The 26,541-nt window shown below is 39.4% G+C and overlaps 9 protein-coding genes and 1 non-coding gene across 10 annotated transcripts; 4 read left to right on the forward strand and 6 right to left on the reverse strand.

Moving 5' to 3' along the window:
- Window positions 1-175: 175 nt before the first annotated feature.
- On the reverse strand, window positions 176-3,911 carry LOC18030032 (TBC1 domain family member 15). The gene is made up of 12 exons (XM_006413044.2): window positions 3,435-3,911; window positions 2,633-2,728; window positions 2,437-2,540; window positions 2,152-2,291; window positions 1,970-2,068; window positions 1,752-1,874; window positions 1,567-1,655; window positions 1,341-1,446; window positions 1,151-1,248; window positions 788-1,048; window positions 622-705; window positions 176-497 (listed from the first exon to the last, which is right to left on the reverse strand). Exons 1-12 carry the CDS (start codon window positions 3,522-3,524, stop codon window positions 486-488), a joined length of 1,302 nt encoding a protein of 433 aa, XP_006413107.1. The 5' UTR covers window positions 3,525-3,911; the 3' UTR covers window positions 176-485.
- A 344-nt stretch (window positions 3,912-4,255) lies between these two features.
- On the forward strand, window positions 4,256-5,545 carry LOC18030033 (60S ribosomal protein L14-2). The gene is made up of 5 exons (XM_006413045.2): window positions 4,256-4,361; window positions 4,493-4,594; window positions 4,903-5,032; window positions 5,104-5,216; window positions 5,311-5,545. Exons 1-5 carry the CDS (start codon window positions 4,359-4,361, stop codon window positions 5,365-5,367), a joined length of 405 nt encoding a protein of 134 aa, XP_006413108.1. The 5' UTR covers window positions 4,256-4,358; the 3' UTR covers window positions 5,368-5,545.
- A 397-nt stretch (window positions 5,546-5,942) lies between these two features.
- Window positions 5,943-10,387, reverse strand: LOC18030034 (protein disulfide-isomerase 5-4). Its single transcript, XM_006413046.2, has 15 exons — window positions 10,261-10,387; window positions 9,735-9,825; window positions 9,537-9,631; window positions 9,242-9,299; window positions 8,802-8,986; window positions 8,622-8,679; window positions 8,208-8,248; window positions 8,059-8,133; window positions 7,432-7,488; window positions 7,259-7,325; window positions 7,029-7,172; window positions 6,713-6,934; window positions 6,469-6,621; window positions 6,264-6,341; window positions 5,943-6,167 (listed from the first exon to the last, which is right to left on the reverse strand). Exons 1-15 carry the CDS (start codon window positions 10,299-10,301, stop codon window positions 6,090-6,092), a joined length of 1,443 nt encoding a protein of 480 aa, XP_006413109.1. The 5' UTR covers window positions 10,302-10,387; the 3' UTR covers window positions 5,943-6,089.
- Window positions 10,388-11,006: 619 nt separating this feature from the next.
- LOC18030035 (tryptophan synthase beta chain 2, chloroplastic) lies at window positions 11,007-13,528 on the reverse strand. Its single transcript, XM_006413047.2, has 5 exons — window positions 13,084-13,528; window positions 12,173-12,529; window positions 11,646-12,088; window positions 11,464-11,558; window positions 11,007-11,374 (listed from the first exon to the last, which is right to left on the reverse strand). The coding sequence occupies exons 1-5, from the start codon at window positions 13,435-13,437 to the stop codon at window positions 11,199-11,201; spliced, it is 1,425 nt and encodes a 474-aa protein (XP_006413110.1). The 5' UTR covers window positions 13,438-13,528; the 3' UTR covers window positions 11,007-11,198.
- Window positions 13,529-14,671: 1,143 nt separating this feature from the next.
- On the forward strand, window positions 14,672-18,626 carry LOC18030036 (microtubule-associated protein TORTIFOLIA1). The gene is made up of 4 exons (XM_006413048.2): window positions 14,672-15,507; window positions 15,965-16,156; window positions 16,595-18,124; window positions 18,208-18,626. The coding sequence occupies exons 1-4, from the start codon at window positions 14,785-14,787 to the stop codon at window positions 18,403-18,405; spliced, it is 2,643 nt and encodes an 880-aa protein (XP_006413111.1). The 5' UTR covers window positions 14,672-14,784; the 3' UTR covers window positions 18,406-18,626.
- Window positions 18,627-18,871: 245 nt separating this feature from the next.
- TRNAM-CAU lies at window positions 18,872-18,943 on the reverse strand. Its single transcript has one exon. It is a non-coding gene; the product is annotated as a tRNA-Met (tRNA).
- A 70-nt stretch (window positions 18,944-19,013) lies between these two features.
- Window positions 19,014-20,755, forward strand: LOC18030037 (vacuolar protein sorting-associated protein 22 homolog 1). The gene is made up of 7 exons (XM_006413049.2): window positions 19,014-19,126; window positions 19,234-19,344; window positions 19,504-19,639; window positions 19,854-20,008; window positions 20,102-20,209; window positions 20,315-20,404; window positions 20,511-20,755. Exons 1-7 carry the CDS (start codon window positions 19,076-19,078, stop codon window positions 20,610-20,612), a joined length of 753 nt encoding a protein of 250 aa, XP_006413112.1. The 5' UTR covers window positions 19,014-19,075; the 3' UTR covers window positions 20,613-20,755.
- LOC18030038 (fatty acid desaturase 4, chloroplastic) lies at window positions 20,683-21,759 on the reverse strand. The gene has a single exon (XM_006413050.2). The coding sequence runs from the start codon at window positions 21,663-21,665 to the stop codon at window positions 20,778-20,780; it is 888 nt and encodes a 295-aa protein (XP_006413113.1). The 5' UTR covers window positions 21,666-21,759; the 3' UTR covers window positions 20,683-20,777.
- A 1,413-nt stretch (window positions 21,760-23,172) lies between these two features.
- On the forward strand, window positions 23,173-24,063 carry LOC18030039 (fatty acid desaturase 4, chloroplastic). Its single transcript, XM_006413051.2, has one exon. The coding sequence runs from the start codon at window positions 23,182-23,184 to the stop codon at window positions 24,061-24,063; it is 882 nt and encodes a 293-aa protein (XP_006413114.1). The 5' UTR covers window positions 23,173-23,181.
- Window positions 24,064-25,136: 1,073 nt separating this feature from the next.
- On the reverse strand, window positions 25,137-26,042 carry LOC18030040 (fatty acid desaturase 4-like 2, chloroplastic). The gene has a single exon (XM_006413052.2). The coding sequence runs from the start codon at window positions 26,040-26,042 to the stop codon at window positions 25,158-25,160; it is 885 nt and encodes a 294-aa protein (XP_006413115.1). The 3' UTR covers window positions 25,137-25,157.
- Window positions 26,043-26,541: the final 499 nt, after the last annotated feature.

A 26,541-nucleotide genomic window follows, 5' to 3' on the forward strand; every position in this document is an offset into this window, starting at 1 on the left:
CCCTTTACTACAAATTGTGCTTCGGTCTAGAAGATCCGATCCTGCAATATTCAGTTGGGCACAAATTTTTTTGCATTCAAATATTTACTCTGTTTTTTTGTTTGATTCTGGTAAAATAAACAAGAAACCATAAATTATACGAAACACTTCTTACTCCAAATTTCAAATGTATTTCGTCTTTGTAGAACAGAAGATGAGCATTGTGAACTTAAATAAATAAATACAGTCTTTTTCCTTCTTTAGTTTCCCATTTGGTAAATTGAAAAAACACATCATGATTGTTCATATATATATGCAACATCAACTTTTATGAACAGCTTACAAATTGTGTTTTTTTGTGTGTGTGTGTATATGTTAGAGAGTAATTCAAGGCTCCAAGATTCTTCCAGAGTACTTTACACCCAAGGAATCGTTAGAAAAGACTATAGAAAACTTCCATGATATCACGGATTTAAGCCGGAGAATCATTGGATTGTTCGCCAATGCTATTTCTTAGCCTGCAATAAGAGAGAAGACAACAGAAGATAGACTTTCATATAAGCTTTCCAGAGAGAGAGTAAATATTTCTTGTCTGACAGAGAGAGATGCAACCCAGAGAGATGAAAGAAATAGAGAAATAACCTTTCTTAGGTATTTCTTGTGAATTTTGATGGCTCCAGAACATGTTTTCTTAGCATCCAAGTTTCCAGTCATGTCGTTAAGTATCTAGGGACATCATAAGGAAATGGGATGAGAAATGGATTCACCAAAATAAAAAAAAAGGTTAAAAAGAAGACGTATGTTTAACCTTAACAACGTCGTCGAGTCCACGAGCTTCAGTCATTAGCTTAGAACTCTTGTCTTTCAAGACACTGGCCACCAGGAAAACCGATATAGGCAAAGGACCTTCCGTGCTTTTTCCACCATTCCTCATGTTTTGCCTCTCATACTTTCCGCATTGTTTAATTGACTTCCGTGTACCTTTGGACTCCTCGGTTTTCTCACTCCCGCATTGTTGCGCCTCATATACGTAAAAGAGGTTGGGGTCGTACTCCAAGGCCCACATCATCTAAGGGAATAGAATTTGGCATTTGAGATCAATCAATCCAAGGATGATGAAGAAGAAGAAGACTATATGTAGAAGAGAGAGCGTGACACCAAGAATCATTACCTCCCAAAGGTACAAAGAGTCACAAAACGAGAATTCTCTTCGGAATTGAACCATTAGCATCCGAATCGCAAAGAGATAGTCACCTCCACCCAGTTTATCTGCATTTTTGAAAACCCCAAGCGAAGATTAACCGATGAATATATATATAGAGAGTGAGGCAAAGAAACTGTAGTAGCAGTAGTAGTGATACCTAAGTGTTGGTGAAGTTTGGGGTCAATAATCTGAGTAATCGAAGACAAATGAGTAAGTTGAGCTTCAACTCCAACAGATCTCCCGGTGCTGCGGAAATTTCCTCGCTTTTCAATATTCGAAAACACAAAACACATTTAATACAACCTGATTGCACAGAAACAGATGTAAACAAGTCCATACAAAACACACACAAATAGATATGACATTATGTGTAAAGTAAGTACCAATCGACGCATAAGCCTCTCAAAACACCAAAAGGAATCAGCTTCATCGTCAAGAAGAATAATCATTGGGGAACAAAGATCACTCATTCCTGATCAGAGCAGCAGTACATAGATCAGAATTTTTTCAGGTACCAAACTTGTTTTCGAACAAAGGATACAATGATATATATATCATTGGGTTCTACCTTGGCAATACCCAACATCTTTGTCTATCCAGGCGTAAACGGACAGAATATCCCAGAGCTTCGACAAATTCTCCTTTCTCTCGTAAAATACTAAGGCCCTGTCTGTACGGTTCACATCAAGACCTGAAATATATATTAAGCAACTCGGTCAAGAGGCGGATATTCAGTTTATTATGATAGCTGAAGATATATGAAGCCATAAACAATGAGTCACTAACCTATCTGGTGAAGTGTTAGCAGCCATTGAATAACTTTCTTATCGAGAGGTCCACGACTTGTGAGCTCTTTGAAGAAATCTGAACCATTTGAGTTTGTACCTGAGAGACCCAAATGAATACTTTAAATGCCTATTACAAGTTTTTGTAAAAGAAAATTCCGTTATGGGAAAGCAAGATTGTACCTAAATTTATTTCTTGAAGTACAAGAGGATCATGGTTGGGTTGACCATTTTCAGCAATCACAGGAGCAGTAATAAATCTTCCACTTCCAATCACAGGAAACATTTGCTTACACTCCTCCTTCCAAGAAGCATACTGCAGCCTGAAGGAGATATCAACTCATTAATAAAGCGATAGAGGATCGACGAAACAGAACTTACTGTTCATATGGGAGAAAGAATAGAGAAAACCATGTAAACTATGCCAAATGCAATATATACAGGAAATAACGACAAAAAAATCTATACCTTCTGCGTTGTCGGATTTGCTCTCTTTCCTCGAAAGTGCTCATTGGGTCATAACAGCCAAGTAGGAATTCCCATACTTCGCCTCTAATTGATGGATGGATTCCCTAAAGATCGATTGTAAGGGAGACAAAGTAGCAAGAAGTTCAGAGATTCAGAACAAACCAAATGGTAAAAAGACTTTTATAAAGAAACATACCCCTCTTCGGATTCGTCTTAGAGTCTTGCCAATATCGAGGGACCCTTCTTGAACAAATGCAGCCTGCCATTTTCTTACACTTAGAGTTTTACCAGGCTGCACAAACATAATAGAGATGACCAAATGTTGTCAGCAAAAAAAATTCCTGGCCTCAACATGATGCAATTCATTATAAGTAGGACCGCAAGCAATGGAAATGAAACAGGCTTTTCTGGCCTGTAATGTGTTAAGATTCATACGGAGAGAAACTACTAATTCAATCAACCGCATAACGGAAGAGAGACATATGTCTTACGTATCTTCCCAGATACTATTGTATGCCATGACATTAACAGCTAATGGACTCTGCATCTTTAAATATTCATCAGAGACTTGAAGTTTTCGGGTCAAGAGGTAACATCCTCTGAAGCTTTTAACATTCTTTCAGGAAAAAGAGACAATCAAGCATGTGATGATGCTACTTAGAAACTATCAATGATGGATGTGAGAACCTAAAACAGCTCCCAAGATCAGTAAGTCTTCATTGAAAAACAGATATATCAACATTAATGCCTGAGCTTGGAATCCAATGAGGTAATCGGATCTTAATAAAACCATGAACCCGTACACGAAGAATCTACAGAATCAACAAGTCGACAAAAGAGACAATGCAACAAAATTATGCAAAATAACCGAATCTGGAATCACATATCGTGTCCGTAATCATCGTTTTGTCAACAGACACGACCCAATGAAGAAGCCATTCTAAGAAAAAGAAGCAAAATTCAAGACAATTAAGATGAAGGGAAACGAAAGGCGTAACCTTGATTTTGAATCTGGTCTTGGGTACATCGGTGCACTCGGGACGGACTTGGTAGTAAGAATCTGCTGGCTCAGCTGCGGCTCCCCACATCTATGTAATCCCAACCAAAATTTCCCGGGAAAAATAAAGAAATCAAGGAAAAATCCTGAGGAAAAAAAGAAGAGAAGAACAAAATAAAAACAGAAACCAATACACTGGATCGGGACCCCCTCAATACTCAAAAAGATTGATCGACGATCAATGAAGAAAAGTTTATTTAATTTGTCGATATTTAGGAAAAAAAGGTTGAGAATTGATGGGGGGGACCCAGCTTCCTGGAGGTAAGTGGATTGGTCGTGTTTTTTTTGGTCGACGAGTATGAAGTTTCTTCTCTCGTTCTTTTCCTGGTGACGACGAGCTGGTCACACATTACACTAGTTGGTTTGGTCGCCGCAAATAACGGAACTGCCTCGATCATTTGTCTTCTCTCACGTTTTTAGGGAACGTTGGATTGTTCCTTCCCAAAAAAACTCACACTTTCATTTTCATCTTTAATCTCTTTTCGAATTTCGTTAGACTGTTGTCACTCAAAAGTCATTATATTAAAATTTACGAACAATCAGTTGGCTTCTGTAAATATTGAGCATTTTGTAACGAAATCTTAACCAATAACGGTGGTTGAGAAGAAGGCAAAGAGCAAGCGGCGAGGACGGTGGGCTCTTGACAGTTTACTCGTATGGGCCCATTCTGATATCGGTTTATTGAACCATCCATATATGGGCCTTTTGGGTTCTTATTTAATAAGTTAAGGCCCACAACTGAAAAACCCTAAAATGCTGACATATATATAGTCTCTTCAGCGAAAGCTAGACGCTTCAGCTGCTGCTCGTTCACGTTTTATTTTTCACTCGGAGCTTCGACCTTCCACAGCAACCGGCGGCGAAAATGGTAAGATATACATTTCTGATTCCCTTCTTCTGTATACTATTGGGGGGAATTGGAGTTTAGATGTTTGCAATCAAGTGGCGTTTATGTTTTTAACATTGACCACGATTTCATGTTTGTTTGTGATTGTTCAGGTTTTCAAGAGGTACGTGGAGATAGGGAGAGTGGCACTTGTGAACTACGGAAAGGATCATGGAAAGCTCGTTGTAATCGTCGACGTCGTTGACCAGAACAGGGTAAGTTGATTTTATTCATACATTATGGAGATCTTATGTATTTCTTGTGAACTTGGACTAGCTGCAAATCTGGTTCTTTGAATTTTTAATTGCTTAAGAATCTATGAACGAGTTTCGATCAATATGTGCATGGAGCTAATTGATTTGCTGATACATACAATAAAGCCATTACCTTTCATCGATGAGTCTTAGTTTGTGCCATAAGCTTGTCTATGTTCTAATTGTATAGTGAGTTCTAGTTACACAAGGCTTCATTTTTTTTGTTTAGTTGTCCTTATAGAATCCTGACTTTGTTCTTTGTCATTTAGGCATTAGTAGACGCCCCTGATATGGAGAGGATCCAGATGAATTTCAAGAGGTTGTCTCTTACAGATATCGTGATTGAGATCAACCGTGTGCCAAAGAAGAAGGCTTTAATCGAGGCAATGGAAAAGGCTGGTGAGTGATGCTGCTCTGTGTAATGGTTGAACTTTGCAAGTGTTACCATCTAATCCGGGATGTTTTTGCAGACGTGAAGAACAAGTGGGAGAAAAGCTCATGGGGAAGGAAGCTTATCGTGCAGAAGCGTAGGGCTAGCCTCAACGATTTTGATAGGTTCAAGATCATGTTGGCCAAAATCAAGGTCAGTATTTTAAATTGTCAGACCTTGAAATATTCTATGATCATTTTTGCGAATATTAAACTGAAATGTTAATTGGCTTGTTGGTTGTTTGCAGAAAGCTGGTCTTGTCAGGCAAGAGCTTGCAAAACTCAAAAAGGAGATCACTGCCTGATAAAATTGAATATTATCTGCAAGTCTGTTTTTTTTTATTTTGGGTTGGTAAATTAGTGTTTTTGCAAATCTCAGCATCATTATCTACTCAATTATCGGATGTTACTTTTTAAGTTTGAAACCTTGTTTGGAAAACTCGAGTTGCTATTTGATCTTGCTCTCATTTCTAGAGGTCCATTGGCTTTCTTATAACCTCTTCATTTCTTTTTTTTTTTTTTTGGGTCAAACATAACCTCTTCATTTCATTCTCAAGTTTGGAACTCGAAAGATGATGTTATGGGTTGTAAATTCCCTCGTTCCTTCCGGGAGCATTCGATTTTCTAGGAAAAATGACAACTCTATCCCAATCTCACGGTAAATATTACAAATAGTGAAACGTCATGAACTATTACGATTTCAACAAAACGGTGTTGTCTAAACGTGTACTTAGGGATCCTAATTATGTTCTTATCATTTAGGCTTTTGTGGATCCAAATACATGATCTCTTAACTGATATCGTGATTGAAATTAACCGAGTGCCGAAGATGGCTGGTGAGTGTTGTGGCCGTAACGACAAAGGTAAAGACTTACAGAGATACATCATCTATCGGTAATACTTGAACATTCAAAAGGACAATTTTCCGAATATATAATTTGGATTATTTGTCTCATCTGGTTGAGTAATTATAACAAAAATTCCGGACTCGTTACACAGAAACGAAATAAACCCCTTACGAAAAGCTTCAAAAGTTTTTACCAAGTTCAATCTTTTTCATCAGTGTCATCGTCTGGTGGAGAATAGAATCCAAGATTCCGGCCACCTGAAAAGAAGGAAATACTCAAGTCATACTCATACGGGATGTGTTAATGAATTATAAGAAAAAGAAGAGGCTTCTAAGTTGTCTCTCTATACTAACCGTGAAGACACCACCGATAATGGCGCATACGTTGGTGATGAAGTGTGAGAAGGACTTGGAGGTTTCTGTTATGAGAACCTGCAAACAAAAAGAAGAAGAAGAAGATGAGCAGAGACTAGGGTTGTTGTCTATCTACGCACGGTTCACCTGAAAAAATACAAAGACGAAATGGCCAGTAGGCAGCAGAAAGAATGTTGACGCCTACCTGCATTGGTGAGAGCTCGAAGTGAAACTTGGCGACTGGTAAATAGTAACTTTGAGCGACGCTGCTATGTGCTGTGTACTCATACTCCTCAATCAATGCCTGTCCATTGCTTTTGACAACCTCTGTCTTTACAATTTGAAGATAATGCTCGATCTGTCCATGAAAACAACACCTTAACTCGTGCTAATAAGCATTATTGGATGAAGTTTTAGTAGTAAATTTTTTCTGTGTAATACAAACTTACGGTAACATTAGGGCCGAGATCACGTTGATTTATGAAGGGGCGGCCGTCTAAACGATCATGGCTTCGGCCGAGATACGGTGACAAGCGCTTTAAATCAGCAAATGTCTGAGGCAAAATCCTCCGCCCAAATGAAAGATGATTAACAACATGAGACATATTCATCTGAGAAGAATCAAAGGAATGAGATCCTGAGCGAGCTGAAACCATTAGGTTGCCTGGAACCTGAAAAGAACATACGAAAGTAAGTTTTTAACTTTTTAAGCGACTTAAGGGGCAAACAGACAAAGCAAGAGTCATTTCTCCCAACAATGCTTACCTTCTTTACACGCATGTATCCTTCAATTCGACATCCTCCTGTAGAAGGTGCCTTTTTTAGAATTTTCGATGCATTGTCTGATTTATCCTCCAATGCTAGTCTTTGGGGCTCTAGATGGATTGGTTCAACCAGACCTATCACCATCTATAGGAGAACCTAAACTATTCAGAAATAAGCTACAAATGCTTGTCCAACCTTTTTAAGGGGCACAGAAAAGATGTTGAAACTACCTTCACCAAGCTTTCTGTATCACGATCTCCATAGTACGATTCATGATCGTGGTGTGCATTGTCATCCCTATTATGCAAGAGAATCAAGGAGAGGAAAGTAAAGTAGAGAAAAATTTAGGAGAATCGAGCAAAATGATGGTCATGCATTATATTTAGGAGTTATGTTCTCTTACCTAAGATCACTGCCTTTGCGGAAAATGCGAATGGATGGATACCCTTGTATGTGATTCCTGGAGATCATTTGCAGAGGAAACTTGTGAGCATAAATTATACCTTAAGCTGGTATAAGATTACAGAGAATGCATTCTGCTATAGCAAATGGAATCCTAAAGGAAGTCCTTAAACCATAACGTATGTCTCTCTTTGGTTTAACCATAACTTGCTTGTGAATAGGTGCATGTAATAGTTTACATAAGAAAAAAAAAATCATTTATAAGAAGCCAATACAAACTTATAAAGTAACTGACTATCCCTCCCTTTAGTTACGAACAGAAAATGCATAGACCTTATTTACGGAAAAATGAGTTAAAAACATCTCGTATAATCCCACATGAATCTCCAATACAGTACAGGCTCAAACTAGCCCATGCTCCTGGAGACCTTTCAATTTCAATTCCACTTTTTGCATAAATTTAAATGACGTATGCAGTGGAAAGGAGTCTAATAGCTTCTCTTGCAAATATTATGCACACTGAAGATGCTATGGATTTTACTTTTAGCAATGTAGGCGAAATTAATAAGTTTCCTAAATTAGGAAGTCAAAATGGAAAAATAGATAGATCAATAATGATAGAATATACCTCCGACAGAGATCACTTTCTACGGTGCAGTCAACTTTTGCTAAAATGACACGTCCGTCCATTTCTGGATCATATCTATCAAACACAAGAAACTTATAAGGAAAGATAGTATCGCAAGAATTTTCTCTAAAGAAAGAATAGTGGCATACCTCTCTTTTATTTGTTTTGCTGCTTTCTCCCATGATGGTTTCTGAAAAAGGAGACTAAAGTTATTGTCTTCGAGTAAGAACAGCAAAATGACCACTTTACTGAGCATAAATTATTCTACCTCAAAATTACTCTACTAAGTTTGATATTCGACCTCATGTTGATCATTATATAAGTCTAGTCTTCTATGAGGAAATTATCACGACTACTGCTAAAGAGCATTTTCAGGAAAGATTGACTAGGTTGCAGTAAATTGCACTCAAAGCGCGCCTTAGGCACCAAACATGCAGGATCTCCTCTAGTAAGAACGCTAATATGACCCTTTGCTAAGAGGCAGCAAAATGTGGTTTTGGATGGAAAATATGCTGTGGCATCTAGAATATATAACAGACGAAGACAAAAGATACGTGATTTACCAGGAGATTACACCAATAGCACCACGGTGCATAGAAATTAACAACTGAGATTGGAAATCTGCAAAATGTATGTTTCATATGTTGTCACCAGAAGCAAAAGAAACAAATACGTACTAGGAAATATTCATAGTATTGTTGCATCTATGTACGAAATGTGCAACACAGACTTAAACTCCTTACTGATGTAATAATGTGTCAAAGTTGCGGCCAGTAAGTGATACAGAATCTTCAACTAATTCTTCACCAGCTTCATCTCCATGATTAATGAGCGATAAAACTTCCCCGGAGTGAAACTCAGTACCAGTGGGTCTCAAATTCGAATCAATAGAAAACTTCCGAATTGTCTTCGTTACATTTAGCCTGTTCTGAAAACAAAAGCTAGCAAAATCAGGAGAGAGAACAACCGAAAATATTGAGAGACCAAATGGACAGATGTTCAGAAAGAATAACACTATTTTAAACCCCTCAGATACAATAGACTATCTTTCACAATTATGGTGGCATTTACTCCAAGAAACTATTGTGCCATCCAAACTTTTCGACGCACATAATTGCCATGAGTAAAATAAAATTAAAAAAAATAGAGACTTGAAATGAACTTATGATGAAACCAAACTTACAGTTCCTAATACATCACTGACGTCCACAGATGCGAATTCACATGAAAGTGATGGGAAGCTGCCAAAAAATCCCGTTAGCAATCAGATAGTTGATGAATTTTGCATGACTTTGATTGAGCCACACATATGACATTTCTGAAGATAGAAGGTATGCACTCAACAAAAAATGGGTGCGCAAAAGACAAATCAACGTTCTAGAATAAAGTAGAATAACGTTTATACACTCTTCAACTTGTCGAAAAATTTGAAACTATAAGACGCTTGTGTTACAAAAACAAAATCGAGTATAATGCACCTTATGTTAAAATCCATGCGCAAGAAGTCTCCATCGGAGCTCCTGTCAACAATGATGGACGTTGTAGTGCTGACAGCCAAATAATTATTTAATTCCTGTAATATGAAAATTACGAAGTCAAGACTGAGCATTAATCGAATATAGCAACGAAATGATCCAGATAAAAATACCAGAAAGTCAAGTGAGCATGAAACTTACCATTCCAAATAAAAATAGCATAGAGAGGGCTGCTACAATGGACAATCCAGCTCCAGAGAGAGTCGCCTCTGTCAAATCCCTCGGGATTTTCCTGCAGGCACGGCAACGCCAAAAGAACAACTATGAATTATTCTCTAGCCTAGAATCACAAATCTCAGATGCTATCGGACTTTGATACAAGTATCCCATAATCTACACTTAGCAACAAAACCGAAACAGAAATGCATAATGATCATCTTAAGCCCCATTAAAACACTTCAACAGTCCAATTTCACTAAGATCAAATGACAATGCTCTTACACGGAGAGGCAATACCTACAACTTCAGGATCGCTTCTTCACAGCTAAACCCTATCAGTAATCAGCATAAAAATCCACATAATGTAGATACTCCCCAGGATCGTATGCACACTAAACTATCAAAACAAATTCTGTCACTGCCTAGATCGAGAAATTCGAAGTCTATAACAGGAGAAGCAAGCTGGAAGAAATCTGCAGAACGAATACAGAAGCAAACAGAAACAAACCTGTAGAAATCAACGGATTTGATCTTGCTCGTGGAGACCATCTTCTTCGGATAAGGAGTCAACTGGAAAAACACGAGCTGCTTGGGGCTAATTCTAAAAGCTTCGGGACGGGACGAAGCACACCTCCCTCCTTGCGATTTATCTTCAGCGTTCAGATTTGAAACTCTCTCCCCCGATCGCTACAAAATTACAACACTAGTCCTCTCTGATTTGAAACCTTTCCCATTTGACCCAAATGGTTTTATCAAAAACAATTTCATACCTTATCGTCTCAGATGTTACAGTCAAAAAGTCATTTATGATATTCGGCGTAGGATCAGCCTACTGAAAGCAAAAAACTAGCCTATTCAATTATTCATGTTTGTAAGTTTTAACCTTCTGCGCTTTGTAATAGTATAGTTAAAATCTAATGGTTGTTTTTGAGTTGTTTTTAATTAGTTCCAAATTCCAAAAAATAAAAAAGCAGATATAGTAGTCTATAAATTAGAAAACGTAAAATAAGCCCCTTACTGTTGTTCTCAGTCTCTGCTTTGGCTACCAACCTTGCGAGGATCGTAGCATTGATAGATCATCGATCGTGTAAGATCATTTATCATCATTAGTTATTCTTCTTGTTATAGATTCTGGTTCAGCGTTTTTATCGATCCTCTCTCGGTTGACTAGCTTTCTTTTAGGATTCAATATGCATGAAGGTTTTTATGTTTTGGTCAAATTAAGCTACGAAAGGAAAAATCAGCTAAGTCAAGAACAGAACAGTTCGAATTTCTTTCAAGAACATCAAAAGTTCCATAGAACATTATTATTTAAGGGATACATTCTCTCGTTTTTGTTCTCTTCCTAATCCTCTGTTCCGATTTTTGGGTTCCCGATCAGAAGCAAGAACTAACAAACTACGTAAAAGAAAATGACAGAGTCTGAAAATGATAATATTCTTCTCTTTAAACTTCAAGATACTTGATAGCCGTCTGAACATCCTTATCGCCTCTCCCGCTAAAATTCAACACCACTCTGGTTCCATCGGGTAACGTCGGACAAAGCTTCTCGAGATGGGCCAACGCATGGGATGTCTCCAATGCCGGGATTATTCCCTCCAACCGAGACACTCTCTTGAACGCTACAAGCGAGATATCAAGAAAACACAATCTCATGAGATGTGAACAAAAACATATATAGAGAAAGAAATTGATGCGACAAGTAAAATACCTTCTAAGGCTTCCTCATCGGTAACACTGTAGTATTCAGCCCGTCCTACATCTTTAAGGAAACTATGCTCAGGTCCTACTCCAGGGTAGTCCAAGCTGTTAACATGAACATTTACTCTTTAGAATGGATGTTAAGGAAGACAAAAAACTAGCGGATCTGTCAGGGGGAGAAGAATCTCTTACCCGGCACTGATGGAGTGTGGTTCAATGATTTGGCCATCATCATCTTGAAGCAAGTAACTCATAGCTCCGTGGAGTACACCAACATCTCCTTTTGTCAATGTGGCAGCGTGTTTGCCACTGTCCAATCCAAATCCAGCGGCTTCCACACCAATCATTCGAACCTCTGAGTCATCGACAAATTCATGGAATAGTCCCATAGCATTCGAACCTCCACCAACACAAGCAACCAGAACATCAGGCTTCCCTCCCCATTTCTCCATCGCTTGTCTCCTCGTTTCTTTACCAATCACGGCGTGAAAGTCTCTGACCATCATAGGGTAAGGATGAGGACCCGCAACAGATCCCAATATGTAATGTGTAGTCTCCACATTTGTCACCCAATCCCTTATAGCTTCTGATGTTGCATCCTTTAAAGTCGCTGTTCCAGAGTGGACTCCCCTTACCTACCAAGCACCATATGTAATTAGATAAACGATACGAAAGCATCACGACTTTTTTACGAGGTTTATTCACAGAATTCACATCACCTCAGCACCGAGAAGACGCATCCTAAATACATTAAGAGCTTGTCTCTCCATGTCTTGAGCTCCCATGTAGATAATACATTGCAAACCGAAACGGGCACACACGGTTGCTGTGGCTACACCGTGTTGACCAGCTCCTGTCTCTGCGATAATCCTCTTCTTTCCTAAACGCTTGGCGAGAAGAGCCTGAGCCACCGCGTTGTTGATCTTGTGAGCCCCTGTGTGGTTCAGGTCTTCTCTTTTGAGGTATATGAGCGGTCCTTCACCGTTTTCTCGGCGGTAATGCTCCGTGAGCCTCTCTGCGAAGTAAAGAGGACTTTCCCGACCCACATAGTCTTTCAAGATCTCTGCCAATTCTTTCTACAGGTTCATCAAACACTAATTAGACCACTACAAACGATATAACCAAAAAGGCTTCCACATTACATCACGCAGAAGCATGTTCCATCTTGGTTCCAGACTTTTTTTGGCAAATGACAAACAGAACCGATTTCACCCACATGCCCTAAAAGGCTAAACTTTTGTTTGTTCTATGGATTTTCATTTCGCATCCAAGAAAAGTTCAAAACTTTTCGCCAATCATTGCAGTGATGACACTTAAAATCACAAAGCCACCAAAGCAAAAGTTCATTCGAGAGTTTCTGAATAAGACATTACAACAAAAGAACTAAGAAGCTTCCATTTTGCATTTCCAGATTGCATCACACAGAAGCTAGTATTGCTGAAAGATATGAACCAGATGCCCTTAGGCTGTTTTGCATAATTTCATTAAGCATTGGAAAGAAACAAATCCGTTTTAAACATTTTCCGACTCATGCCAATGACAACGCTTGAATCAGAAAACCGCAAAGCAAAAAAAAAAACACCATTTTTAATGGAAACAAACAAGATCAGAACAAAAGAAGTCGACTTGCCTGAAAATCGTCGTCGGTGGCGAGCGAATAGAAAGCCGTTTCGAGCTCGGAGAGGGCGTGCATAAGGGTCTCAGGGACGTACTTCCCGCCAAACTTCCCGAACCGACCGAACGAATCGGGTCGTTGCCACAGGGTCGAATCAGATCCAGCGACCTTTGTCTTCTCCGCCTCCGCCATGCGAACAGCCGGGTCCTTGGCGATGGTGCAGGAGACAGAGAACGACGAAGACGACCGCGAGCGAGACGATGGCAGAGGCGTAAATTGGGGGAGTTTGAAGGGCGATCTCAGATGGGTCGATTCGGAAGAAGCTGAAATGGACGGTCTGAACGTAGCAGCGGTGCCTGAGGTGGTCATTACTGAATCTTTATCTATTTCTCAAGACAATTTTTGTTTTTTTTTTGGCTCACAAAACCTTTGAAAGTGAGGGGATTTTTATAGATTCGTTTAAAATCAATGTGTCAGTTCTGTGACCAGATATTCAATAAAAATACAGAAAAGAATCGGTATCACAATAATTTAATAACAAAATTCAAGAGGAGGTTGGTAAGAAGAGGGCGGTGTACATTTTTGGGGGTTGGATGTGTTTATCACATGCTTTTTTTGGGCAAAATGATTTCTATAAGTTTCTTTAGAGTTGCTATTTTGCTAATAATCCATTACTGCATCTGCAGGATTTAATCATTTTATGTAATAGTTTGTAAATATTTCCTTGTTTTCAGGCTTTCAGCTTCTGATTATCTGATAGTTTTCGGAAGCTCACGGAATATGCATCCATAATTAGAATGGCAATTAGCAAATGAGACAATACATTTGGTAGGCCTAACAATTGGCATAAACCGCTCGTTACAATATAGTGACCACTTGACTTGACTATCATCATTTGGTTGATTTACTCCTTCGATTGTTTTTTTTTTTCTTTCTAGTTTTGTATTAATAGAACAATCATTTTGGATTTTTTCTAAGAAGTTTAAATTATTTAAATTAAAAGTAAAATGTGCTATTTTAGACAGTTATCCTTTTCGTATGATCATTACACTAATAACTTAATAGATACTTTAGATACAACGCCGGAAACGTCATATGTGATGACTTACTGGTAAGTGCGTCTAACCGGTTTGGTTGATCATTGATGGATTTGACCTCCCTTGATATTCGATTTTTAATATTTTTATGTTTCCTTGAGGCAGTAAGTCAGTAACACATTACACAGTTATGATGGCTACAGGGAAAACATAGTTGTTTGGTTTTATAAAAAACATAGTTATGGATTCAGTTTTGGGCCTGGTCAAAATGTGATCATAGGCCAAATCAGATGTTTGGTTAGCTTAGATAGAATTGAAAGACCATAGAACATGAGACATTGAGACGTATCGTGAGTGATTCTTCTCGATCTCGCTTTTTTATCCTTCCGTCTCTATTGAAAACACTGCAGTTGAAGTGGTCCAAAACGTCCAAAACCATACCGAAACACCGATTTTCCGCGACAAATGAAAAATCCGGCACTGAAAATATATTCAAAATTATTTATTTATCTTAAATTTGAAAAAGAAAAAAATTGGAAAAGCTAAATTGAAAAAACAAGCGACTCATTTCTGATTCCAGTCTTAACCGTTACACTTTCCAGTGACAGATCTCGTCTTTCTTCTTCAATTCATCTTTCTTCTTCTACGATTCAGCACTCCTCTCGTCGGCGATTCCGTAATGAGCACACCTACCACGTCTGGTTCGGCGGCGAAGCCGACTAAACCAGCTAGGTCGTCGAGCGTGGCAGCTAGGTCATCCTCCAATTCCGGCTCCCTCACTTCTTTCCAAGCAATGGTGGAGCTGAAGCAGAAGATCCTCACCTCTATCTCTAAGCTCGCCGATCGAGACACATACCAGATCGCCGTTGAAGATCTCGAGAAAACTATCCAGTCCATCTCTCCCGAAACCCTACCCATGTTTCTCAACTGTCTCTACGATTCCTGCTCCGATCCCAAACCCGCCGTGAAAAAGGAGTGCCTCCACCTCCTCTCCTACGTCTGTAGCTTACATTCCGATTCCACGGCGGCGCATCTCACTAGAATCATCGCTCAGATTGTTAAACGGTTGAAGGATTCCGATTCCGGAGTTAGGGATGCTTGCCGGGATACGATTGGTGCTTTGTCTGGGATTTATCTCAAGGGAAAAGAAGAAGGGAACAATACCGGTGCAGCCTCGTCGGCGGTGGGTCTGTTCGTTAAGCCATTGTTCGAAGCAATGGGAGAGCAGAACAAAGTGGTACAATCTGGAGCGGCAATGTGTATGGCTAGGATGGTGGAATCAGCCGCTAGTCCTCCTATTGCTTCTTTCCAAAAGCTTTGCCCTAGAATCTGCAAGCTGTTGAGCAATTCCAGTTTCTTGGCTAAGGCTTCCCTTTTGCCCGTTGTTTCAAGTCTATCTCAGGTTTGAGCCGAACCCTTAATCTCTTTGTCATGTGTAGACTATGCGCTCTATGCTTGCTGTGGTGAAAGGACGAATAGGTTGATTTTTGAACTTAATGTTAGTCTTGAGAAGAAAAAAAAGCATTAGTCAACATGTTGGAAGCTTTAGTCAATAGGTCAGTGTTTTCATATTGGGGGGCTCAACTGTATGTTGCTGTTTTCTTAAAAAGATGTTCTCTGGTAAATAGGGATATATATACATTTCATCACCGGACCTCACTGCTTAAGGTTCAGTCTTGATCCGACAAATTTTTTCTTGGTGTTGCTGAAGTTTATTGTTTTGTTTTGATTTAAACTTGATCTGGTGCATTTTGGAGTTTAAGCACCTCTCTCTTTACTTCTGGTGATTCAATGCCAGAAGGTTTAGTGATCTAACTTGTCTTTGGAACATGAAGTAAATAACAATAACTCTGGTTCAGGTGGGAGCCATTGCGCCTCAGAGCTTGGAGTCATTGCTAGAAAGTATTCATGATTGCCTTGGAAGTACAGATTGGGTAACACGAAAGGCTGCAGCTGAGACCTTGACTGCATTGGCATCACATTCAAGCAGTTTAATTAAGGACAGAACAGATTCGACTCTTGCCGTGCTTGATACCTGTCGGTTTGATAAGGTAGCTACGTTCTCTTTCTCTAAGTACTTTGAGGTTCAATTCAGAACAAAGCCAATTTCAGTACTACCGTGTTTGAAAGATCATAAGCTCACCAATTCCTTGTGAAATATCGTATGTCATCATCAGATCAGTCATTTTAATTGGTTGTTGATGGCGCTAGCGGGTCTTTCTCATCATTTGCTATGCAATTGAAACACACAAGCAAGTAGATGAAATTTCTCACAGAGCTCTTTCTTGTAATTGTTTACTGTAATCTGCATAACTAAAGGACTTTTCAGTCATTTTATCACTTTGCTTACTAGTGAGCGTTTTAATGGTGAACCTTTTGTGAAATGCCCCATATAAACTTAGATGGGAGTATATTTATCGAAAATATATTAGTTGGGTTATGTAGTGTATCTTCCCAAAACAGTTTAATGATGATATTTTCTTGGACAGATTAAACCTGTCAGGGAAAGTGTGACAGAGGCGCTGCAGCTATGGAAAAAGTGCTCTGGAAAAAGTGTAGATGGTGCACCAGATGAGTCAAAGAGTTCATCTGGTGAGGAGCTTGGATCAGAGAAGAACGGGGAGAAGAGGTCAAATCTAGCTGATCTAATGAAAAAGGAGGCATCCGATGGTTCCATACTCTCACCAGACACTGCTTCTAAAAGAAAAGGAGGTCTTCCTGAAAAAGCAGTAGTCATGTTAAAGAAAAAAGCACCTGCCTTAAGTGACAAAGAGTTTAATCCTGAATTTTTCCAGAGACTAGAAAGAAGGCAATCCGTCGAAGTAGTAGTCCCTCGTAGATGTAAAAACAACGATGAGGAAGAATCAGGACTCGATGATCTCAATGCCAGGGGATCTTCCAATCGCTCCAAGAACATCCAAGCAGATGATCATGGGTTTCCAGATTCCAAGCTCCGCAACTTAGAGTCAGCGCGTGATAAACAGGTAAAAAGTAGGTTTGATGGGAACGGATTACAGGCAGGGACATCTGGTGATGATAAGACTGGTGTTGTAAACGGGAAAGAGACAGCTGGAAATCACGCTGCTATCTCCAATACTGATAACCATTCTGAAGGATCCTTCACAAGTAATAGAGGAAATTGGTCAGCCATTCAGAGGCAGTTATTGCAGCTAGAGAGACAACAGAGTAATCTCATGAACATGCTCCAGGAGTTTATTGGTGGCTCACATGACAGTATGGTGACTTTAGAGGGCAGGGTAAGGGGTTTAGAGAGGATTGTTGAAGACATGGCAAGAGATCTTTCAATATCATCAGGTCGTAGGACTAATCTCACAGGTGGATTTGGCAAATATAATAGCTTTGCAAACTATTCTAGTGGAAAGTATAACGGCCGAGCTCCAGGAGACAGAGGCGCACAACCTGATGGAGCTATGAGGGGCAGGATGTGGGGTTCTGACGTGGCGGATGAGTGGTTTATGCCTCCACATGCTGCTTCCAGAAACGGACAATCCGGGCCAAGAAGATCACCCCGGTCAGAACAACACGAGAATGAGCACATGGGGAATAGCAGGAGAGGTTGGGATAATAAAGCAGGTGGAACTATTAGATTTGGTGAAGGTCCTTCAGCAAGAAGCGTGTGGCAAGCTTCAAAGGATGAGGCTACACTTGAAGCTATTAGAGTAGCCGGCGAAGATGGTGCAGTCACGCGACCAACCCGAGTGGCTGCTGTCCCTGAAGCTGAAGCCATGGGAGATGAAGAAAACGAAGGGCAGGAACGTGACCCGATATGGAGTTCATGGAGTAATGCAATGCACTCACTGCGCGTTGGTGACATTGACTCTGCTTACGCAGAAGTCCTTTGCGCCGGTGACCAGCACTTGATCATCAAGCTGATGGACAGGACAGGACCTTCTCTTGACCAGATGTCAAATGAGATTGCAAACGAAGCTCTTAATTTCATCGCTCAGTTCCTGTTGGATCACAATCTATACGACATCTGCTTATCTTGGATTCAACAGGTACCTCTTGTACAGGACATTGGTTTCCAAGAATCATATCGATATTTTGGTCTTAACCTATCTCTTGTTTTTGCCATATGCAGCTGCTGGAATTGGTTCTACAAGATGGTGCAGACACATTTGGAGTTCCAATGGAACTGAAAACAGAGATCTTGTTTAACTTACAAGACGCATGTTCCACGATGGATCCACCTGAAGACTGGGAAGGTCCCGCGCCGGAACAGCTCATGATACAGTTGGCATCAGTTTGGGAGATCGATCTCCAACAATTTGACAAGTAAACATGAGCTTGTGATAGATTCTTTTTATGTTTGTTTCTTCCATTTAAGAGTTTTCTTAAACGTGTATGTCGTATGTCTGCAAGGTACAGTATTGTTGGAACAGACCTTGGCTTTAGTACCGTTGTTCATAATTTTCGTACACACATGATGTCGACTTCGAAAGGTTTTTCTTTTTTCTTTTTTGAGATAAATCGTAGTAGGTGACTTGAATCGATCAATTATCTTGTGGATGTAAACCTGTTTAAATGGCTCTGATACTAAGTCAACTTTCTTCACGATTATGAGCTGCGACATATATAAACATAATCCTTAAAATGCATGTTCTGTATTTCGATATATGTCATATTATAGATGATCTTCTCGGTGGAATAGATAACATAGCTGAGATAATGAGAACGGTCGGAGATAAAATTGGTATAAGGAAGAGAACGAGGAGAGTGAAAGAAATAGAAAAAAAAAGTTTAACTATCAGAGCCAGGTTTCGATCCTGGGACCTGTGGGTTATGGGCCCACCACGCTTCCGCTGCGCCACTCTGATTTGTTGAAAGCTAATGAAATAAAATTATTAATAAATAAATAAATTCTATCTTCTCCTATCTCTTTCGTGAAGATGTATATTCAGTATTCCCAACCGGAAGAGAATTCCAAAAGATCAATAAAACATTGAAAGATGCGGCGACGACCAGGAATCGGAGGATTACAAACGGCCGCGGCTGCTCGGGTTTTGCTTCTAAACCAGATTTGATATTCTCATTCGTCGAATCTATTTGTTTCCATTGTCACATATTTGTTGATTTTCGCTATAACTCTATCCATCATCAAAATCAGGATCAGTACCGGTTATTAGGAGAAAATGTGGCCAAGCTACGGACTGATATGATGAAAGAGCAGCTCGCCACGTTCAAATCCCAGCTTGAAGAGTTCGCTCGTAAACACAAGGTCGAATTTTTTTTTTTGAAATTTATAATATTGTTCATTTGGTGGGTTTTCTGTTACATCATCCTCTCTTGATTGCTTATGAAGTACTATGATCACTCGGATTATGGATTAGTGTGGTTAATTTCACTAAAAAGGAAGCATATTTGCCTTTGGTTGCAGAATGATATTCGTAAAAATCCAGCCTTCAGGGCTCAATTCCACGAAATGTGTGCTAAAGTTGGTGTGGATCCACTAGCTTCAAACAAGGGATTCTGGGCTGAGCTCCTGGGAATTGGTGATTTCTACTATGAACTTGGTATGTTTGGTCTCTTTTCTGACATGTTCTGTCCTAGTGCCAGAGAAGGAATGCTTATATTGTTAGCTATGATTCTTAAGTCCATGTTTGGATAAGGGAACATAAAGACATGGAATATATGTAGATCTTTTTCTTACTTGGATTCGCATACGCCTTCTGTGATATGAGAACGTTGAATGACATTTCTCTGAAAAGTAGTAAATTGATCAAACAGGAGTTCAGATTATTGAGGTTTGCATGCTGACAAGGTCACTCAATGGAGGTTTGATCAGCTTGCAAGAGCTCTGTAACCATCTTCGCCAGAGAAGGAAAAAAGACCGTGAAGCTGTGACTGAAGATGATTGTCTTCGAGCTATTAGCAAGCTAAAGGTATTTGAATTGTGTTTCTCTTTTTAGACTTTCAAAAAAGGAAAGTTTTTAACAGTTACTTCTCGCTGGTATCTTTGGATTTTTTTTCCTTAGGTATTGGGTAGTGGATTTGAGGTTATCACCATTGGCAAGAAGAAGCTTGTCCGTTCAGTCCCCACTGAGCTGAACAAAGACCATAATCAAATCTTGGAGTTGGCTCAGGTTATAATCATTTATATAACAAAAGAAAACAACTTTCACATGTTTTGCATTATCTGAGAAGTTTTAACTGAACTTAACTTGAGAATTATGTTGCTTTGCCCACAGGGTCAAGGCTTTGTGACTGTGGAAGAGGTACAAAGACGGCTCACGTGGACATCTGGTCGGGTCATAGATGCTCTCGAAACTTTGTTAGAAGTATGCATGTGCTATTCAATTGATTTATGTGATTCAGTACATATGGTATATCCAGTGAAACTAATATGGTTCCTGAAATTTGTGTAATTTTAAAACTTGTTTTCAGGAGGGCCTTGCAATGATCGACAATGGCAATAAAGACGGAAAATGTCAGTATTGGTTCCCCTGTGTTTCTTCTGTTTATTCATTCGCTGGATCTGATACTTAAACTGCGACACTATCTCTTTTGTTTTTGGTTTTACTTACACACTCACTCTTTATTGCATATAAAGTATGGAAAAAAATTCTTATCAGTATATTTCATAAATTTTCTTGTACATGTATAGAATAAATAATTGTTTTTCATACACGGCATTCGGTTTGTAAAGATTGGTTATGCTTGGTTGTTGGAGATCTCGGTTTCTTCCGTCCAGTCGGAGTTTGGCTCGCTCCATGACCTTGGTCTCACCCCTAGCTGGAAATACAACACCATCTCCAATGCCTCAAAGACCTTACTTTCATCCAAAACCTTGTTCCATGCACCACTCACTATGCAGTAATTGTTGTTATACGGTGCTCGGTGATGTTCCGCGTGCTGTCTCCGTGAAACAAGCAGCCCCATGTCCTGCAACGCCACCACGAGAGGTGGAAGCTTGCTCTTGGTTCCATGAGCCCAAGCATGGAATTGCTGGCTAAACATTATGCAAAATGCAAATGTGCTCACAAAGCCATGAACCACAGGGTCATTAAACGCAAGGTCTATTGGGAGAACTGTGAAGGTTATGACCCGAGCCAGAGCGTGTAGATTGTTGGCAAATTGCCGTCTGGTGATTGTCCAAGGCAACTTGTGGTGACCCTGAAATGCTTCGATTTGGGTTCCTACTAGAGGCGTTGACTCATCACCGTAGTTATCGATGGCCCAGTGGTACACACCAGAGCCTAGATCAGCTAAGACATACCCTGCATAACCGGCTAAAACTGGTTCGAGCCAGAGATGAGAATTAAACCCTCCAATGATGGATTTAGCTAAAGAGGCAAACACGGTGGTGCAGCCAGCTGCAACCCATAAGCGGTGGGTCCATGTGGATTGCAGAGATGGGTCGTTGACCAGAGGAGGATTCACAAAGCGTTTCTCAACCACAAGCTTCTCAAGGTTAGGCTGAGGCTTGGTCGTGGTAGTAGCAGAGCACGTGACACGAACACGGAGAAGCGACGAACGGTGGCTTCTTGGAACGTTGGTGATGGGTCTTAGAGGGTACTTGGTTTGAAGTGATACAGCCATTGAAAGAGATTACAGGTGATAAGCTATCAAATTTCCTTAGTTTTTGTCGAAGCTTAAACCAATGATAGAGGAAGAGATTACGGCTCAAGTTATGTTTGTGGTGTACGTCAGAGATCGTGGGGCTATTGTGATCGCTCGTGAAAACTTATAATCGAAAAGTTGCAGAATTTGGATTCTTATTTTGTAAAAGTTACCAACTAACACCCAACATTTCAAAAGGTGTATAAGCCCCCTGAATACATCATTTGTACAAAATCATCACTCTGTTAACAAATTACAAATCACCTAACTATCCAATCTTAATCATTCAATGGTTCCGTCGACGGAAAAAAATATTCATTCAATGGTTCCACATGTTCAACACAGTTATAAACAAATAAGACTAGAATGTTCTACTCCTATTTATTTATTTATTTTCCGTAGTCGTAGATGTTTTGAGTATTTTGTGCTGACAAGTGTGAGTTGTCAAAGTAAATGATAAACCAATAATTCAATAATTTATGAGACTCAACAAGAAACCGAAAACCTCGGCACGTAAAAATGAAGAACAATATCTCATAGTATCAGAAATGAATACCCATTTTTCCATTAATATCCACTTAGGCCATTTTCCATTATTTGCCAACTTCTCCATGTTCGCGTCACGTGCTCTACTACAAGTCTACAACCATGAGCTAAACATTTTAGTTTTTTTTTTTGTGGGTGTTAAAGTGAACATTTTAGTTTTTGCAACCAACTAGTGGTATTGATAACTACTGTAAATTAGATAAAAAAAACTATATCTGTAATTAAATCAAACTCCATTCTTGTTTTATTTCTTTATGAGGTTGCAAATTTGCTTTCTGATCGGATCAATCAATTAGGGCGTAGGGAATGTTTCATTGGTTGGTTTTTTATTTTTATCTATACTGTGGGAAGAGACTCTCATGGAAAACGAATACAAAATCCGAATTTGGGAAAATAACACATCTTTACATAAGCCAATTGATCGGAAATCGTTTTATCTTCCAAGCTCCATGATATACCCATCTTGAGTTCTCCATATTGACACCATACCCTCCTTCATTGTTTCACTCATATTTGATGGTGCGCCAGGAATAAAATAATCTTGATATTTTTGTATATGGTGATCTGGTTCCTTTGATGGTGTCTGATTTAGTTATTTTTATATATTCGTAATTAAATTATTGGATTTTTTTTTTGGTTAAACAATTATTGGATTTTATTCCGTAACTTCACGTTTTCTATAAGTTTCACAGCTATAATAATGCGCTAGCGTTCACATTGCTCCATGCTGAGGAGTGGACACGCATCTCTAACGTACACGACCTAATCTATTCTTTTAACCAAAAAAAATAATTAAATAAATAAAGAATAGAAGAAACATGCATGTTCCCTTAATGATTTTTTAACTATGTCATAATCTCTTCCTGTACCGTTGTTTCTTAGCTTTGGAAAAGCCTACAAATTTGATATCCTTCACATTATCACATGTACTACTCTCTTTCAAATTTCAATGGCTGTAACTCTTCAAACCAAGTATCCTATAAGTCCCATCACCAACAGCATCCCAAGAACTCACCGTCCTCCATCGCTTCTCCGCCTACGAGTCTCTTGCTCCGTTACTCCGGCCACCACCAAGACTCAGCCTAACCGTGAGAAGCTTGTGGCTGTGAATCCTCATCTTACCAACGACCCAACTCTGCAATCTACATGGACACACCGCTTATGGGTTTCAGCTGGCTGCACCACCGTGTTTGCTTCTTTTGCCAAATCCATCATTGGAGGGTTTCATTCTCATCTCTGGCTTGAACCAGCTTTAGCCGGTTTTGCCGGGTACGTTTTAGCAGATCTAGGCTCTGGTGTGTACCACTGGGGCATAGATAACTACGGTGATGAGTCAACGCCTCTAATAGGAACCCAAATCGAAGCTGCTCAAGGTCACCACAAGTGGCCTTGGACAATCACCAGACGTCAATTCGCCAACAATTCACACGCTCTGGCTCGAGGCATAACCATAGCAGTTCTCCCACTTGTCCTTGCATCTAAAGACCCTTTGGTTCATGGTTTCGTGAGCACGTTTGCATTTTGCGTATTGTTTTGCCAGCAGTTTCATGCTTGGGCTCATGGAAGCAAGAGTAAGCTTCCACCTCTCGTAGTGGCCTTGCAGGACATGGGGCTTCTCCTTTCACGTACACAGCACGTGAATCATCATCGACCACCGTATAACAGTTATTGCATAGTGAGTGGGGCGTGGAACAAGGTTTTGGATGAAAGTAGGTTCTTTGAGTCATTGGAAAAGTTGTTGTATTTCAAGATCGGAGTGAGACCGAGGTCATGGAGCGACCCAAACTCCCAATGGACAGAAGAAACCGAGACTTCCAACAACCTAGCATAAATCAGTCTTTCAAGAAAAAATAATTTCTTAATACATATTTCAGCATAAATAAACACTCTTTTCCATCTTTTGTTTATTATATGTCATGTTGTAAGAATGTTCTTGCATACCGTCTCAACTTAATAAAAACACATGCAAACACGAAAATTTTCTTTTCTTCTTGTAAGCTCTCGATTTTCTGATTTGTTTCTCCATGAGGAAACTCTTTTCCCACAAGCTTAATTAATGGGACATAGTACGTTTTGCTGTAAAAAGATCCATAAATCAATATTTGCAAGGTGCATTGGTGAACAAATTAAATAAACTCTTAACGATGAATTAAGAATTTATTTGTTTATGTACAAGATAGCAGATTTAAACCAAACAAGAAATAAATTCTTGAGATAAAGCAGATTTACAACAGCGTAAACACATAAATCAGCATCTTCAACTCTCTTTTCCATTTTTGCGTTATTTTTATATTCCATGTTGTAAATTGCCTTGTTAAAATGGTACGAACACAAGGTTCTCCTTTCTTTGTTGGAATGATTTTCGTAACTTTAGATTCAAGTGTCCATTTTTCTTATTAAAAAATCATAGTTCTATTTACTAAAATAGAGAACAAATCTAAGTTATTCCATCACATCCAGAGTTTAAATAGTTGTTAATTACAATCCATACTGTGAAAATATATTGTTTAAATAATAAAGTGATCGAACATTCTAAATCAAAATTATAAGAAGATAGAAATACTAAAATACTAAAAAGAGTGAGAAATCGTCAATAGTGAACATAACTTAATTATAATGCATCACATCGATCAACTTTGGTTATGTCCACGAGTCCATCACTATTTCCTTCATTTTTTTTTTGGAATGGCATGGTGAAATCTTCATCAAAATCTAAAAACATAGTTAACTCAATTTATTATATTACAATTAAAAGAAAATTCACAAAGTTTAACAACAAATAACAATAACATTGGGTCTTGACTAAAGTGTTAAACCAAAAAAAAGTTCTGTAATTAAATCGACACCATTCTTGCTTAATTCTACTTGTATCAATAAATTATCATTATTTTCTCAAAGCCGACATTTCAATTTGCAATTATTGATTTATGTTTGGTTGTTGTTGGAGATGTTGGTTTCTTCTATCCATTGGGAGTTTGGGTCGCTCCATGACCTCGGTCTCACCCCGAGCTTAAAATACACCATCATCTCTAATGCCTCAAAGAACTTACTTTCATCCAAAACCTTGTTCCACGCCCCACTCACTACGCAGTAATTGGTGTTATACATTAATCGGTGATGATTCACGTGCTGTGTCCGTGACACGAGCAGCCCAACGTCCTGCAAGGCCACCACGAGAGGTGGAAGCTTGCTCTTGGTTCCATGAGCCCAAGCATGAAACTGCGGGCAAAACAAAACGCAAAATGCAAACGTGCTCACAAAGCCATGAACTACATGGTCACTAAACGCAAGGTCTAGTGGGAGAACTGCCAAGGTTATGCCTCGAGCAAGAAAGTGTAGATTGTTTGCAAATTGCCGTCTAGTGATTGTCCAAGGCCACTTGTGGTGATCTTGAGAATCTTTGATTTGGGTTCCAACTAGAGGCATTGACTCTTCACCGTAGTTATCGACGGCCCAGTGGTAGACACCAGAGCCTAGATCTGCTAAGATGTATCCGGCAAAACCGGCTAAAGCTGGCTCGAACCAAAGATGAGAACCAAACCCTCCAATGATAGATTTGGCAAAAGAGGCAAACACGGTGGTGCAGCCTGCTGAAACCCATAAGCGGTGGGTCCATGTAGATTGCAGAGTTGGGTCATTGGACAGAGTAGGATTGATCACAACCACAAGCTTCTCACGGTTAGGCTGAGACTTGGTGGTGGTAGTAACCGAGCACGTGACGCGTAGACGGAGAAGTGACGGACGGTGAGTTCTTGGGATGTTGTTGGTGATGGGACTTATAGGGTACTTTGTTTGAAGAGTTACAGCCATTGAAAGAGATGATGTGAAAGATATCAAGTTTCTAGTCTTTTTCAAACGATAAGGTGAAGAAGAAATTACATTAAAGTTATGTTGTAGGGACTATTGCGTTCGCTAGCCAATTATCTGCTGACAGCTATGAAACTTATAGATTCATTGTTTTTGAAGTTACTAACTAAACCCCAACATTTAAAAGGTGCTATGAGGCCCCCCAAAACCAAGACTACTCTTTTTTTTTTTTTTTTGAACATTCCCAAGACTACTCTTCAGTCCAGATTATATTCTGTTTTTCTTGTTTTTTTAAAAAATAGATTATGTATAAATTGGTGTAAGTGCTTCTTATGTATGAGACTATGAGAGGGTAAATTTGATCAAAAGTGGCCAATGCTCTTAGTAATTAGTATATAAGTCGAAATAATGGCCAAATTGCCTAATTGATTTGAAGCTCGAAGGGGTAATTACTTCGGGGCTTCAAACTCTATCAGAAAAAGAGGAATTACATCCAAAAGAA

This window comes from Eutrema salsugineum, unplaced genomic scaffold, assembly GCF_000478725.1.
Source record: "Eutrema salsugineum unplaced genomic scaffold, Eutsalg1_0 scaffold_1, whole genome shotgun sequence".
Taxonomy (NCBI): domain Eukaryota; kingdom Viridiplantae; phylum Streptophyta; class Magnoliopsida; order Brassicales; family Brassicaceae; genus Eutrema; species Eutrema salsugineum.